A 17,657-nucleotide genomic window follows, 5' to 3' on the forward strand; every position below is an offset into this window, starting at 1 on the left:
GACACTGTGTGTTTGGGTGTAGTGACACTGTGTGTGGATGTAGCAGGTCCAGTGACACTGTGTGTTTGGGTGTAGTGACACTGTGTGTGGATGTAGCAGGTCCAGTGACACTGTGTGTTTGGGTGTAGTGACACTGTGTGTTTGGGTGCAGGGAGACTGTGTGTTTGGGTGTAGTGACACTGTGTGTGGATGTAGCAGGTCCAGTGACACTGTGTGTTTGGGTGTAGTGACACTGTGTGTGGATGTAGCAGGTCCAGTGACACTGTGTTTGGGTGTAGTGACACTGTGTGTTTGGGTGTAGTGACACTGTGTGTGGATGTAGCAGCTGCAGTGACATTGTGTGGATGTAGCAGGTGCAGTGACACTGTGTGTTTGGGTGTAGTGGCACTGTGTGTTTGGGTGTAGTGACACTGTGTGTGGATGTAGCAGGTGCAGTGACACTGTGTGTGGATGTAGCAGGTGCAGTGACACTGTGTGTTTGGGTGTAGTGACACTGTGTGGGTGCAGGGAGACTGTGTGTTTGGGTGTAGTGACACTGTGTGTGGATGTAGCAGGTGCAGTGACACTGTGTGTTTGGGTGTAGTGACACTGTGTGGGTGCAGGGAGACTGTGTGTTTGGGTGTAGTGACACTGTGTGGGTGCAGGGAGACTGTGTGTTTGGGTGTAGTGACACTGCGTGTGGATGTAGCAGGTGCAGTGACACTGTGTGTTTGGGTGTAGTGACACTGTGTGGGTGCAGGGAGACTGTGTGTTTGGGTGTAGTGACACTGTGTGGGTGCAGGGAGACTGTGTGTTTGGGTGTAGTGACACTGTGTGTGGATGTAGCAGGTGCAGTGACACTGTGTGTTTGGGTGTAGTGACACTGTGTGTTTGGGTGCAGGGAGACTGTGTGTTTGGGTGTAGTGACACTGTGTGTGGATGTAGCAGGTGCAGTGACACTGTGTGTTTGGGCGTAGTGACACTGTGTGTGGATGTAGGAGGTGCGGTGACACTGTGTGTTTGGGCGTAGTGACACTGTGTGGATGTAGCAGGTGCAGTGACACTGTGTTTGGGCGTAGTGACACTGTGTGTGGATGTAGCAGGTGCAGTGACACTGTGTGGGTGCAGGGAGACTGTGTGTTTGGGTGTAGTGACACTGTGGGGTAAATTTACTAAGCTCCCGATTTTGACCGAGATGCCGTTTTTTCATCAAAGTGTCATCTCGGTAATTTACTAAGCAATAATCACGGCAGTGATGAGGGCATTCGTAATTTTTTGCAAGTCCAAGAAAAAAATTACGAATGAATACACCATCGGTCAAAACGCGGCTGTTTAAGTATGAATCTCGGTAATTTACTAAGAAGTGCAAAGCAAAAAAAAAACAAACACTGCCGTGAAAAATTACAACTCGTAAAAAAGTGCTAAAAAAAAACAGACCTGCTTTTTTTTTCCGTGATTGGATAGGCATGCAGGGATCCATGAGATCCGTGCATGTATATCAGTGGGAAGGGGTGGGAAAGTTGTTATTTTATTTAAAAAAATTGCGTGGGGTCCCCCCTCCTAAGCATAACCAGCCTCGGGCTCTTTGAGCCGATCCTGGTTGCAGAAATATGGGGAAAAAATTGACAGGGGTTCCCCCATATTTAAGCAACCAGCATCGGGCTCTGCGCCTGGTCCTGGTTCCAAAAATACGGGGGACAAAAAGAGTAGGGGTCCCCCGTATTTTTAAAACCAGCACCGGGCTCCACTAGCTGGACAGATAATGCCACAGCCGGGGGTCACTTTGATATAGTGCCCTGCGGCCGTGGCATCAAAAATCCAACTAGTCACCCCTGGCCGGGGTACCCTGGGGGAGTGGGGACCCCTTCAATCAAGGGGTCCCCCCCCAGCCACCCAAGGGCCAGGGGTGAAGCCCGAGGCTGTCCCCCCCCCATCCAATGGGCTGCGGATGGGGAGGCTGATAGCCTTTTGTGATAATAAAAAGATATTGTTTTTAGTAGCAGTACTACAAGGCCCAGCAAGCCTCCCCCGCATGCTGGTACTTGGAGAACCACAAGTACCAGCATGCGACGGAAAAACGGGCCCGCTGGTACCTGTAGTACTACTACTAAAAAAATACCCAAAAAAAGACAAGACACACACACCGTGAAAGTAAAGATTTATTACATACATGCACACAAACATACATACATACTTACCTTATGTTCACACGCAGGTCGGTCCTCTTCTCCAGTAGAATCCAAGGGGTACCTGTTGAATAAATTCTACTCACCAGATCGCGGGTCCCAGGCTCCTCGGGGCATCCATTTGTAATCCACGTACTTGCATAAAATAAGAAAACGGAAAGCCGAGCCACGAACTGAAAGGGGCCCCATGTTTTCACATGGGACTCCTTTCCCCGAATGCCAGAAACCCACTCTGACTGATGTCTAAGTGGGTTTCTTCAGCCAATCATGGAGCGCCACGTTGTAGCACTCTCCTGATCGGCTGTGTGCTCCTGTACTGAGTGACAGGCGGCACACGGCAGTGTTACAATGTAGCGCCTATGCGCTCCATTGTAACCAATGGTGGGAACTTTCTGCCCTGCGGTTGACCTAAAGTGACGTCACCGCTGAGCAGAAAGTTCCCACCATTGGTTACAATGGAGCGCATAGGCGCTACATTGTAACACTGCCGTGTGCCGCCTGTCATACAGTACAGGAGCACACAGCCGATCAGGAGAGTGCTACAACGTGGCGCTCCATGATTGGCTGAAGAAACCCACTTAGACATCAGTCAGAGTGGGTTTCTGGCATTCGGGGTAAGGAGTCCCATGTGAAAACATGGGGCCCCTTTCAGTTCGTGGCTCGGCTTTCCGTTTTCTTATTTTATGCAAGTACCTGGATTACAAATGGATGCCCCGAGGAGCCTGGGACCCGCGATCTGGTGAGTAGAATTTATTCAACAGGTACCCCTTGGATTCTACTGGAGAAGAGGACAGACCCTCGTGTGAACATAAGGTAAGTATGTATGTATGTTTGTGTGCATGTATGTAATAAATCTTTACTTTCACGGTGTGTGTGTCTTGTCTTTTTTTGGGTATTTTTTTAGTAGTAGTACTACAGGTACCAGCGGGCCCGTTTTTCCGTCGCATGCTGGTACTTGTGGTTCTCCAAGTACCAGCATGCGGGGGAGGCTTGCTGGGCCTTGTAGTACTGCTACTAAAAACAATATCTTTTCATTATCACAAAAGGCTATCAGCCTCCCCATCCGCAGCCCATTGGATGGGGGGGGACAGCCTCGGGCTTCACCCCTGGCCCTTGGGTGGCTGGGGGGGGGGACCCCTTGATTGAAGGGGTCCCCACTCCCCCAGGGTACCCCGGCCAGGGGTGACTAGTTGGATTTTTGATGCCACGGCCGCAGGGCACTATATCAAAGTGACCCCCGGCTGTGGCATTATCTGTCCAGCTAGTGGAGCCCGGTGCTGGTTTTAAAAATACGGGGGACCCCTACTCTTTTTGTCCCCCGTATTTTTGGAACCAGGACCAGGCGCAGAGCCCGATGCTGGTTGCTTAAATATGGGGGAACCCCTGTCATTTTTTCCCCCATATTTCTGCAACCAGGATCGGCTCAAAGAGCCCGAGGCTGGTTATGCTTAGGAGGGGGGACCCCACGCAATTTTTTTAAAGGATTTTACAGTGTTTAATTTAAAAAAAAAAAAAAAAAAAATGAACCCCAGCACGGATCACACAGATCCGGCCGAGATTCATTGTAAAAAAGTCGGCAGTGTTTTGCTAATCACTGCCGTAAAAATAAAAATAAAAACACGAATGACATCGACATCGGAACAAAAGAAAAACCCGAATACGGCAGCTTAGTAAATCCGTCGTAACAAATTCAAAAAGTTGCAGTTTTACACTTTCGATGTCATTCGTGATTGAACTTTGACCTGAAACGGGAAAATACGAATGTTAGTAAATTTACCCCTGTGTGTGGATGTAGCAGGTGCAGTGACACTGTGTGTTTGGGTGTAGTGACACTGTGTTTGGGTGCAGGGAGACTGTGTGTTTGGGTGTAGTGACACAGTGTCACTGCACCTGCTACATCCACACACAGTGTCACTACGCCCAAACACACAGTGTCACTGCACCTGCTACATCCACACACAGTGTCACTACGCCCAAACACACAGTGTCACTGCACCTGCTACATCCACACACAGTGTGTTTGGGCGTAGTGACACTGTGTGTGGATGTAGCAGGTGCAGTGACACTGTGTGTTTGGGCGTAGTGACACTGTGTGTGGATGTAGCAGGTGCAGTGACACTGTGTGTTTGGGCGTAGTGACACTGTGTGTGGATGTAGCAGGTGCAGTGACACTGTGTGTTTGGGCGTAGTGACACTGTGTGGATGTAGCAGGTGCAGTGACACTGTGTGTTTGGGCGTAGTGACACTGTGTGTGGATGTAGCAGGTGCAGTGACACTGTGTGGGTGCAGGGAGACTGTGTGTTTGGGTGTAGTGACACTGTGTGTGGATGTAGCAGGTGCAGTGACACTGTGTGTTTGGGTGTAGTGACACTGTGTTTGGGTGCAGTGACACTGTGTTTGGGTGCAGGGAGACTGTGTGTTTGGGTGTAGTGACACTGTGTGTGGATGTAGCAGGTGCAGTGACACTGTGTGTTTGGGCGTAGTGACACTGTGTGTGGATGTAGCAGGTGCAGTGACACTGTGTTTGGGCGTAGTGACACTGTGTGGATGTAGCAGGTGCAGTGACACTGTGTGTTTGGGCGTAGTGACACTGTGTGTGGATGTAGCAGGTGCAGTGACACTGTGTTTGGGCGTAGTGACACTGTGTGTGGATGTAGCAGGTGCAGTGACACTGTGTGGGTGCAGGGAGACTGTGTGTTTGGGTGTAGTGACACTGTGTGTGGATGTAGCAGCTGCAGTGACACTGTGTTTGGGTGTAGTGACACTGTTTTTGGGTGCAGTGACACTGTGTGTTTGGGTGCAGTGAGACTGTGTGTTTGGGTGCAGTGAGACTGTGTGTGGATGTAGCAGGTGCAGTGACACTGTGTGGGTGCAGGGAGACTGTGTGTTTGGGTGCAGTGACACTGTGTGTGGATGTAGCAGGTGCAGTGACACTGTGTGGGTGTAGTGACACTGTGTTTGGGGGCAGTGACACTGTGTGTTTGGGTGCAGTGAGACTGTGTGTTTGGGTGCAGTGAGACTGTGTGTGGATGTAGCAGGTGCAGTGACACTGTGTGGGTGCAGTGAGACTGTGTGTTTGGGTGCAGTGAGACTGTGTGTGGATGTAGCAGGTGCAGTGACACTGTGTGGGTGCAGGGAGACTGTGTGTTTGGGTGCAGTGACACTGTGTGGATGTAGCAGGTGCAGTGACACTGTGGGTGTAGTGACACTGTGTTTGGGTGCAGTGAGACTGTGTGTTTGGGTGCAGTGAGACTGTGTGTGGATGTAGCAGGTGCAGTGACACTGTGTGGGTGCAGTGAGACTGTGTGTTTGGGTGTAGTGACACTGTGTGTGGATGTAGCAGGTGCAGTGACACTGTGTGGGTGCAGTGAGACTGTGTGTTTGGGTGCAGTGACACTGTGTGTGGATGTAGCAGGTGCAGTGACACTGTGTGGGTGCAGTGAGACTGTGTGTTTGGGTGCAGTGACACTGTGTGTGGATTTAGCAGGTGCAGTGACACTGTGTGGGTGCAGGGAGACTGTGTGTTTGGGTGCAGTGACACTGTGGATGTAGCAGGTGCAGTGACACTGTGTGTGGATGTAGCAGGTGCAGTGACACTGTGTGTGGATGTAGCAGGTGCAGTGACACTGTGTGGATGCAGTGAGACTGTGTGTTTGGGTGCAGTGACACTGTGTGTGGATGTAGCAGGTGCAGTGACACTGTGTGGGTGCAGGGAGACTGTGTGTTTGGGTGCAGTGACACTGTGTGTGGATGTAACAGGTGCAGTGACACTGTGTGGGTGCAGGGAGACTGTGTGTTTGGGTGCAGTGACACTGTGTGTGGATGTAACAGGTGCAGTGACACTGTGTGGGTGCAGGGAGACTGTGTGTTTGGGTGCAGTGACACTGTGTGTGGATGTAGCAGGTGCAGTGACACTGTGTGGGTGCAGGGAGACTGTGTGTTTTGGTGCAGTGACACTGTGTGTGGATGTAGCAGGTGCAGTGACACTGTGTGGGTGCAGGGAGACTGTGTGTTTGGGTGCAGTGAGACTGTGTGTGGATGTAGCAGGTGCAGTGACACTGTGTGGGTGCAGGGAGACTGTGTGTTTGGGTGCAGTGACACTGTGTGTGGATGTAACAGGTGCAGTGACACTGTGTGGGTGCAGGGAGACTGTGTGTTTGGGTGCAGTGAGACTGTGTGTGGATGTAGCAGGTGCAGTGACACTGTGTGGATGCAGTGAGACTGTGTGTTTGGGCGTAGTGACACTGTGTGTGGATGTAGCAGGTGCAGTGACACTGTGTGGGTGCAGGGAGACTGTGTGTTTGGGTGTAGTGACACTGTGTGTGGATGTAGCAGGTGCAGTGACACTGTGTGGGTGCAGGGAGACTCTGTGTTTGGGTGCAGTGACACTGTGTGTGGATGTAGCAGGTGCAGTGACACTGTGTGGGTGCAGGGAGACTGTGTTTGGGTGCAGTGACACTGTGTGTGGATGTAGCAGGTGCAGTGACACTGTGTGGGTGCAGGGAGACTGTGTGTTTGGGTGCAGTGACACTGTGTGTGGATGTAGCAGGTGCAGTGACACTGTGTGGGTGCAGGGAGACTGTGTGTTTGGGTGTAGTGACACTGTGTGTGGATGTAGCAGGTGCAGTGACACTGTGTCTTTTAATATCCTGGTGAAATCTTTCACCTTGCTCTTCTCTCATATCGCCCACATTTTCTGGGAAACTGTCCAAGTGGCTGTGTAAGTAATTCACTTTCATGCTCATATTACATCCAAGGTCTCGGACATTAATGAGCATGTTGTTTACTAGCTCAGCATAGTTTTGAGCTTTGTGGTTGTCCAGAAAGTTTCTGAGAACCAGGGCGAATGACGTCCACGCACTTCGCTCACCCTCACTCATGGAACCTACGACGCTAGGATCATTTATGAGCGGTCTTCTTTGAAGCCCATCAAAAATTCCAGCTTTCAGTGTTTCTGTACTAAGCCTAGGCACATATGATGCCCCATATATAAATATATAATCACAGGCAGTTACATTAATGGGGTATCACACCCCCGCAACGCTTAGCTCAGACTGGAGGTCGCCCAGATGGCGTTGTGCCGTGGCCTGGGCATGCGCAAAAAGTATAGCTGATAGAGAAAAACTGTTTTCGGATTTGGAATTAGCACGCCCAATATAACCAAAATCAATACTAACATTCCGGGCACCAAACAAAAAATGTTTTTTTTTGTTGGGCAGTGTAATAGCAGGGGACCTTTCTCTGACCACCCCAAGCATTACTTCCCTCAGGTGACCTGATATCAGTATGTTCCCTATACAGATATAACAGTGTAACAGTGACACAATTATCTCATAATTACATGAGAATCTTGCAGTGATGTCATCAAATATCTTACAGTGATGTCATGCAATATTTACAGTGATGTCATCCAATATCTTATAGTGATATCACCCATTCTAGAGGGATTGTACAGTGATGTCATGCAATATCTTACAGTGATATCATGCAATATATTACGGTGATGTCATCCAATACCTTACAGTGATGTCATGCAATATTTACAGTGATGTCATCTAATATCTTATAGTGATATCACCCATTCTAGAGGGATTGTACAGTGATGTCATGCAATATCTTACAGTGATATCATGCAATATATTACGGTGATGTCATCCAATACCTTACAGTGATGTCATGCAATATTTTACAATGATGGCACCCATGCTAGAGGGATAATGCAGTGATATAATATGTAAATATACTAGAACTATATTGTGATTTACAGTCATTAGATGACAGATAATCCACGTATTATACAAGGCTTTAATAAAGATGTCATTATTTAATAAATTATTGAAAATATATTGGATTGTTTCATAATTATTTAAATATTAACTAGTAATATGATAAATGAATTGTAATCCATGATGACATGAGTACCTGACAGTGAGATGATGGCTTATTGGTAATATAACCGGATGATAGTTTGGTACAGACGGAGCAGAATTGAAGTTTGGTACAGACGGAGCAGAAACAGAAGAGTTTGGATTTTAAACTGTTTAATAATTTAATTTAATTTTACAATGAGGTTTATTGGTGATATAATAGTAACATATAGAGACCCTGGATATAGATGTAAAACTTATATAATGACGCCAAAATATAGATGTAATACTGATATAATGTTACAGGGATGTAATAGTGACCCCAGATATAGATGTAATACCTATATAATGTTACATGGATGTAATAGTGACCCCAGACACAGATGTAATACTAATATAATGTTACAAGGATGTAATAGTGACCCCAGATACAGATGTAATACTGATATAATGTTACAGGGATGTAATAGTGACCCCAGATATAGATGTAATACCTATATAATGTTACATGGATGTAATAGTGACCCCAGATACAGAAGTAATACTAATATAATGTTACAAGGATGTAATAGTGACCCCAGATACAGATGTAATACTGATATAATGTTACAGGGATGTAATAGTGACCCCAGATATAGATGTAATACCTATATAATGTTACATGGATGTAATAGTGACCCCAGATACAGAAGTAATACTAATATAATGTTACAAGGATGTAATAGTGACCCCAGATACAGATGTAATACTGATATAATGTTACAGGGATGTAATAGTGACCCCAGATATAGATGTAACACCTATATAATGTTACATGGATGTAATAGTGACCCCAGACACAGATGTAATACTAATATAATGTTACAAGGATGTAATAGTGACCCCAGATACAGATGTAATACTGATATAATGTTACAGGGATGTAATAGTGACCCCAGATATAGATGTAATACCTATATAATGTTACATGGATGTAATAGTGACCCCAGATACAGAAGTAATACTAATATAATGCTACAAGGATGTAATAGTGACCCCAGATACAGATGTAATACTGATATAATGTTACAGGGATGTAATAGTGGAGCCAGATATAGATATAGATATATATATATATATATATCTATATGTAATACTGATATAATGTTACAGGGATGTAATAGTGACCCCAGATACAGATGTAATACTGATATAATGATAAAGGGATTTAATAGTGTCCCCAGATATGAATGTAATGCTGATATAATGTTACAGGGATGTTATAGTGACCCCAAATATAGATGTAATACTTATATAATGTTACAGGGATGTTATAGTGACCCCAAATATAGATGTAATACTTATATAATGTTACAGGGATGTAATAGTGACCACAAATATAGATGTAATACTGATATAATGTTACTGGGATATAATAGTGACCCCAGATATAGATGTAATACTGATATAATGTTACTGGGATTTAATAGTGACCGCAGATACAGATGTAATACTGATATAATGTTACAGGGATGTAATAGTGACCCCAGATATAGATGGAATACTGATATAATGTTACAGGGATGTAATAGGGACCTTAGATATAGATGTAATACTGATATAATGTTACTGGGATGTAATAGTGACCGCAGATATGGATGTAATAATGATATAATGTTACTGGGATGTAATAGTGACCCCAGATAAAGATGTAATACTGATATAATGTTACAGGGATGTAATAGTGACCCCAGATACAGATGTGATACTGATATAATGTTACAGGGATGTAATAGTGACCCCAGATATAGATATGATACTGATATAATGTTACAGGAATATAATAGTGACCCCAGATATCCTGTAAAAATAATACTGATATAATGTTACAGGAATATAATAGTGACCCCAGATATCCTGTAAATGTAATACTGATATAATGTTACAGGGCTGTAATAGTGACCCTAGATATAGGTGTAAAAGTAATTTACTGACCGTACATATAGGTGTAATAGTTATAGTGACCCTAGATAAAGATTTACTAGTGATTTAAGGACACAAGGAATTACTTTACAGATATAACAGTGCTATAATGATACAAGGATGTAATAGTTATATAGTGGCCCTGGATATAGGTGTAATAGTGATATAAGAACACAAGGAATTACTGTATAGATATAACAGTGATATATTTATTTATTTATTACCAGTTATTTATATAGCGCACACATATTCCGCAGCGCTTTACAGAGAATATTTGGCCACTCACATCAGTCTCTGCCCCAGTGGAGCTTACAATCTATTTTCCCTATCACATGTACACACATACATTCACACTAGGGTTAATTTTGTTGGAAGCCAATTTACCTACCAGTATATTTTTTGGATTGTGGGAGGAAACCGGAGTACCCGGAGGAAACACACGCAAGCACGGGGAGAATATACAAACTCCACACAGTTAGGGCCATGGTGGGAATGGAACCCATGACCTCAGTGCTGTGAGGCAGTAATGCTAACCACTACACCATCCGTACTGCCCCACAATATAATGATACAGGGATGTAATAGTTATATAGTGACCCTGGATATAGGTGTAATAATGATATAAGGATACATGAAGTTACTGTACAGATATAACAGTGATATAATGATACAGGGATGTAATAGTTATATAGTGACCCTGGATATAGGTGTAATAGTGATATAAGGACACATGAAGTTACTGTACAGATATAACAGTGATATAATGATACAGGGATGTAATAGTTATATAGTCACCCTGGATATAGATGTAATAGTGATATAAGGACACATGAAGTTACTGTACAGATATAACAGTGATATAATGATACAGGGATGTAATAGTTATATAGTGACCCTGGATATAGGTGTAATAGTGATATAAGGATACATGAAGTTAATGTACAGATATAACAGTGATATAATGATACAGGGATGTAATAGTTATATAGTGACCCTGGATATAGGTGTAATAGTGATATAAGGACACATGAAGTTACTGTACAGATATAACAGTGATATAATGATACAGGGATGTAATAGTTATATAGTCACCCTGGATATAGGTGTAATACTGAAATAAGGACACAAGGAATTACTATACAGATATAACAGTGATATAATGATACAGGGATGTAATAGTTATATAGTGACCCTGGATATAGGTGTAATAGTGATATAAGGACACATGAAGTTACTGTACAGATATAACAGTGATATCATGATACAGGGATGTAATAGTTATATAGTGACCCTGGATATAGGTGTAATACTGAAATAAGGACACAAGGAATTACTATACAGATGTGTATTTGTTGGGTCCCTTACAGCTCAGTGAAACAACGCTTCACCTCTCCTGAAAAGTGATGACAGTAAAAGCTATTGCCTCATGTATACCCACAGACATTTGCTTTGTCTTAGACTAAAGCAAAGAAACTGTGAAAAGAGATAAATCATTTCTTATTCTCCAAAGATATTCCGAAAGGAGACGGACAGATTTGCTAGCACACCTTAGAAAAGATAGTGAATAATTAGATTATAGTGATGTTTCAAACGAACTGCTTTCTTAAATTAGTGTCACACATCTTCATTCTTCCAATCAGTCCTTCCGCCTATTTAGAGAAAAGTAGTCACTTTGTTGTTTGGTATTATTGTGTGCACCACACTGAACATGGACCAGCAAGGAGAATATGGACCAGCAAAGGAGAGAGTTGTTTGAGGAGATCGGAAAGAACATTATAGACAGGAACATCAAAATGAACGACTATCAGACCATCTCCAAGACGCTTGATGTTCCTGTGGCTACAGCTGCATATATTATTAAGATGATCAAACTTCATGGGACTGTAGCCAACCTCTCAATGCAGCCACAAGAGGAACACCAAATAAAACAGAAGGAAAGTGAGAATGGTAGAAGAGACAGTGAAATATTCCAAAGAGACCCAAGCTGAGCTCCTAGGTCAATGTGTTGCACCATCCAATTCTTTCTGAGCAACAGTGGGCTCCATGTAAGAACCCCAGGGGGACTCAAGAAAAAGAAAACATATAAAAGCAAGATGGAATTTGCTAGAATACACACTGACACATTGCTCCTGGGAGAATGTCCCCTGTGCAGAAGAGTCACATCAGCTCTATGATCTCAGGTGAAACACATGAAGCTGTAGGAGAGAAGAGCCCCAGACCTACTGTGACACATGGACTGTCCTAAAGTGGCCTCTATGAGCCCTGATCTGACTCCTGCGGAACACCTATGGGAAGAGCTGAGCCTGAGACAGCTGGGGCACCTTGCTCAATAAGAGTGGCCCAAACTACCTGCCGACAGGTGCAGACGTCCCACCGAGAGCTACAGCATTTGCTTGATTGCAGTGATTGCCTCTAAAAGTTGTGCAACAAAACATCAGGTTACGGTCCCATCGCTGGTGTCCAGGCCACTTCCATTGTATTATGCCAAATATTCTGGTCAATCAAAAATCTAATGCAAAGTCTGATTTCTATTAAATCTGGAATAATCAGCCGATTCCTTCTGTCACTTTCAGTTATATCAGTGATTACCATGTGGCTTCTTCTGTGTATGTGTGACCGAACCAACAAATGTGTCCATGCCTGTATATATAATAGCAATATAATGATGCAGAGATATAATATAGTGACCCTAGATATGGGTGTAACAGTGATATAATGATGCAGGAACGTAAGAGTTCTATAGTGACCCTAGATATGGGTGTAATAGTGATATAATGATACAGAGATAACATATAGTGACCCTAGATATGGGTGTAATAGTGATATAATGATACAGAGATAACATATAGTGACCCTAGATATGGGTTTAATATTGATATAATGATACAGGAATGTAAGAGTTCTATAGTGACCCTAGATATGGGTGTAATAGTGATATAATGATGCAGGAACGTAAGAGTTATAGGTGTAATAGTTATATAGTGATCCTAGCTATAGGTGTGATAGTGATATATGGACACTAGACGTTACTATACAGATATAACAGTGATATAATGATACAGGGGTGTAATAGTTATAGAGTGACCCTAGATATAGGTGTAATAGTGATATATTAGTTATATAATGATACAGGGATGTAATAGTTATATAGTGACCCTGGCTATAGGTGTAATAGTGATATAATAGTGATATAATGATACAGGAATGTGATAGTGATATAATAGTGATATAATGATACAGGAATGTAATAGTGATATAATAGTGATATAATGATACAGGGATGTCATAGTGATATAATAGTGATACAGGGATGTCATAGTGATATAATAGTGATATAATGATACAGGAATGTAATAGTGATCAGACATGAGTGATAGAGACAGTGCTGGCCCACCCTGTGTAATTGCCCCTGCCCTTACCTGTGGAGTAGGGGGAAGGCTGGTGGTCTCTCAGTGCCCCCAGGGTGCAGCTGGCAGTGGTGAGTGAGGGGCACCCCGGGCTGCCGGTGAAGCTGCTCCGGATGGGGTTGTATTGGAAGCTGTTCGCCTGGCTGCACGAACTGAAGTCAGCATAAGCCGAGGCTTCCATCGCCGCCATGCACGAATCATACGAATTCAGGTACGAATAATCCATTTTGTACATAGAGGATCCGGGTGGGAGAAGCTGCGGGAACACTGGAGGGTGATCTGGCTCTGGTGCTCCTCTTATGGGGACATGCTGCTCCTCACTCCGCTGGCTGGAAGGGGTCCTGAGTGCTGGGAGCAGTGGTGGGAGTGCTGGGAGTAGTACAAGTAGTGGGATCAGCAGTGAAAGCAGCACTGGGAGTATTGGGAGCAGCAGTGGGAGTAGCAGTGGGAGCACTGGGAGTAGCAGTGGGAGTAGTGGGATCAGCACTGGGAGCAGCAGTGGGAGCACTGGGGTAGAAGTGGGATCAGCACTGGGAGTACTGGGATCAGCACTGAGAGCAGCAGTGGGAACACTGGAAGTAGTGGGATCAGCACTGGGAGCAGCAGTGGGAGCACTGGGAGTAGCAGTGGGATCAGGAGTGGGAGTACTGGGAGTAGTGGGATCAGCACTGGGAGCAGCAGTGGGAGCACTGGGAGTAGCAGTGGGATCAGCAGTGGGAGTACTGGGAGTAGTGGGATCAGCACTGGGATCAGCAGTGAAAGCAGCAGTGGGAGTACTGGGAGCACTGGGAGTAGCAGTGGAATCAGGAGTGGGAGTACTGGGAGTAGTGGGAGCAGCACTGGGAGTAGTGGGATCAGCAGTGGAAGTAGTGGGAGCACTGGGAGTAGTGGCAGTGCTGGGAATAGTGGGATCAGCAGGGGAGCACTGGGAGCAGTAGTGGGATCAGCAGTGGAAGTAGTGGGAGCACTGGGAGTAGTGGGAGCAGCACTGGGAGTAGTGGGAGCAGCACTGGGAGTAGTGGGAGTGCTGGGAATAGTGGGATCAGCAGGGGGAGCACTGGGAGCAGTAGTGGGATCAGCAGTGGGAGTGCTGGGAGCAGTAGTGGGATCAGCAGTGGGAGTGCTGGGAGCAGTGGTGTCCGCAGGCTGGGGGTCGGTGTCCAGCTCTCTCCGCCTGAGTGTCCTCCTCTCTGCAGTGCTGGGGCTCTAATAGCCCCGCTGCTGGCTGCACACAATGGGTAAGGGGGTGGGGTGGGGGTCTCCTTTACATGACAATACAGGAGAAGTCTTCTGTCTCCTCCCCCATTAACCCTTCCCTGTGTGGGGCCCCTGGGCTGCTGGTGTGGGGCCCTGAGATGCTGATGCCTGGGTGTAGGGATCACAGCTCCCTCTTTATAATCAGCCATTTAATAATAAGAAATGTTATTATCGCCCCCCAGCCGGTAATTCTCCTGCTGTAATGTAATAATATCCCCTTATCGCAGGATATTCGTTTTATTCGGAGTTATTCCGTGGGATCCGGAGCCCCAGACTCCGATTATTCGTAAATAACCCAATAATTGTGTCTCACTCTATGACAGCAAATATTTATTCGCGAAAACATCTGTCATGTAAATCGGATACAGTATAATTGCCGACTGCTTCGTAGAGGAGGATAATTCGTATTGTACATCGGAATATGCGGGAATAATCGTTTATGAATTTAGGACAATTAAGTACATAGCACAGGAGATGTGAGAACAAATAAAACGCGGATAATACCACATATATAATAACACTATAATATAATATATCTCACTCCCATATGTACGAACGCCGGGATCATATAGGAATAATTATTAGATAATCGATATTCATAAACAGAGGGACAGGGCGGCTATTATCAAACGATTATCCCTGTGTGCAATTATCGGGAATAGTCTGTATTGTTCCAGCGGTGCTACGAATTATCTATTACATATATATATATATATATATATATATATATATATATGTATGTGTGTGTGTATATATATATATATATATATATATAAACTGTATATAAGCCACACCACTGCCGTCAGTATACCCTACAATCAGTTGTGTATAATATCTCTCATATTTCATTCGACTATCTGCTTGGGTCGGCAGAATAGTTCCAGCGCTTTATATCATATTATATTATATTACATTAAACACCAGACAGCTGGGTTATTACATAGTAAGGCACACTGCAGTATATACCAAATATCTAATACCTAACATAAATGATTTTTTTAAAGTTATGTAATATACTATCTGTGTCTATTATCAATAATTTGTGCAATGTACAATTAGCGGATTATGTAAATATGAGATAGAAGACAGATACAAACACAAAAATAGAGGTATTATAAATACACGGTTTATAGTATAAATATAAGGAGTAATGGTTAAATATAGGGTTTAATATATTGTATAACTAAAGGGTGTGTAATTCAATGCACTTTGTATACATACAAATATATATATATATATTATATACGGCTACTAATAACTGGATTGACGGGCCATTGATTATATGTAATAGTACTGAATATTTTTATTTTGAAGTACAAATGTTATTATTATTATTATCACCAACATAATAACATCCAACACTTATTACTATACACTACACGACCGGTGCTATATATATATATATATATATTTATTTATAGATAGATAGATAGATAGATAAATAGATAGATATTTATATCTATCTGTGTTTATATATATATATATATGTATAAAAATGTGTTTATATTTGTATAAAAAATTTGTTTATACAAAAATATACAGTATATATCTATCTGTATATACATACATATATTTATATATAATGTGTGTTTATTTATTTATTTATTTATGTGTGTGTGTGTGTGTGTGTGTGTGTGTGTTTGGTTGTGTGTGTGTGTGTGTGTGTGTGTGTATTGTATATGCATATATGTGTACTGTGTGTGTATATATATATATAAATTATGTATGCGTGTATGTGTATGTGTATATATATATATATATATATATATATATACGCCTTCCTGTTTGCGTTGCGATTTATATATATATATATATATATATATATATACATATGTATATATATACATATATATAAACACACGCACACACATACATACACGCACACATAAAATTAGATTTTATATATATATATATATATATATATATAATCTCTATCTATCTATCTATCTATCTATCTATCTATCTATCTATCTATCTATCTATCTATCATACCATGCAGGCAGAGAGGTAGATACACCTTATCCTGTCCCCCCATCTGGGGATGATCGGACCCGGAGAATATTCCTCGTTGTCCGATAATCGGGGATATATGTATTTAGAAGCAGCTGCCGATAATCGGGGATACATTGGTAGCAGATGCCGATGATCGGGGATATATTAGAAGCAGCTGCCGATGATCGGGGATACATTGGTAGCAGATGCCGATGATCGGGGATACATTGGTAGCAGATGCCGATGATCGGGGATATATTAGAAGCAGATGCCGATGATCGGGGATATATTAGAAGCAGCTACTGATAACCGGGGATATATGTATTTAGAAGCCGCAGTTTGCAGCCATGACCCAGGGAAATATTACGCCATAGTGTAATGAATCCGCTGTATTAATTTACAGCAATGCAGGAGTTAATCTGCCCCAGTAATTAGACTATAGGGCAGTAATTAGAAAAGGAATATTATTAGCGGCTCTCGGAAGTTCAGGCTGATCTGGGGATTTAAAGGGACAGAGGCCAGAATCATGTCTGCTGGGATCATTTACTGGGTAATGGGGCCATTTACTCACCCTGAGAGCAGATCCTCCCCAGTCATTGTCTGTGGCCTCCTCTCCTCCTCACTAATTTAATAACCCCCTCCTCCTCTTCCCTCCACTCCATGCTGGCAGCCAGTGACAGGGAACAGGGCATCCTGTGTATGGGAGGCCGGGCTGTGCTCATTACCCATGCTTTCTGCAGCAATCCGGCCGTGGAAGAGTTAAACCTGCTACTTGTATGTAAGAATGCAATGTACCCTTATTTCTGCAGCTGTGGTGGAACTACAAGTCCCAGCGGCCAGATATTAGACTAAGCTGGGACCAGTAGGTAGACAGCCAAGGGTTTCCTGTCTCTGGATGAACAACTGCTGCTGTAATTATTAGTAGTTAGTATTTTCCTTTAATCTATCATTATAGAGGATGACACAGACTTGTATCAATCTCCACACAATAGACACAAAAGACACAC

General features: G+C 43.5%; 1 protein-coding gene across 1 annotated transcript in view; it reads right to left on the minus strand.

The window, feature by feature from the left end:
- PHOX2A (paired like homeobox 2A) overlaps window positions 1–14,596 on the minus strand; it is a 32,604-nt gene extending 18,008 nt beyond the window's left edge. Inside the window, exon 1 of the mRNA XM_063950901.1 lies at window positions 13,414–14,596. Within this exon, the coding sequence (XP_063806971.1) occupies window positions 13,414–13,636 (223 nt within the window). The 5' untranslated portion in view covers window positions 13,637–14,596. The remainder of the gene's footprint in view (window positions 1–13,413) is intronic.
- Between the last annotated feature and the right edge of the window lie 3,061 nt (window positions 14,597–17,657).

Source organism: Pseudophryne corroboree, chromosome 2 (genome assembly GCF_028390025.1).
Source record: "Pseudophryne corroboree isolate aPseCor3 chromosome 2, aPseCor3.hap2, whole genome shotgun sequence".
In the NCBI taxonomy this organism is placed as follows: domain Eukaryota; kingdom Metazoa; phylum Chordata; class Amphibia; order Anura; family Myobatrachidae; genus Pseudophryne; species Pseudophryne corroboree.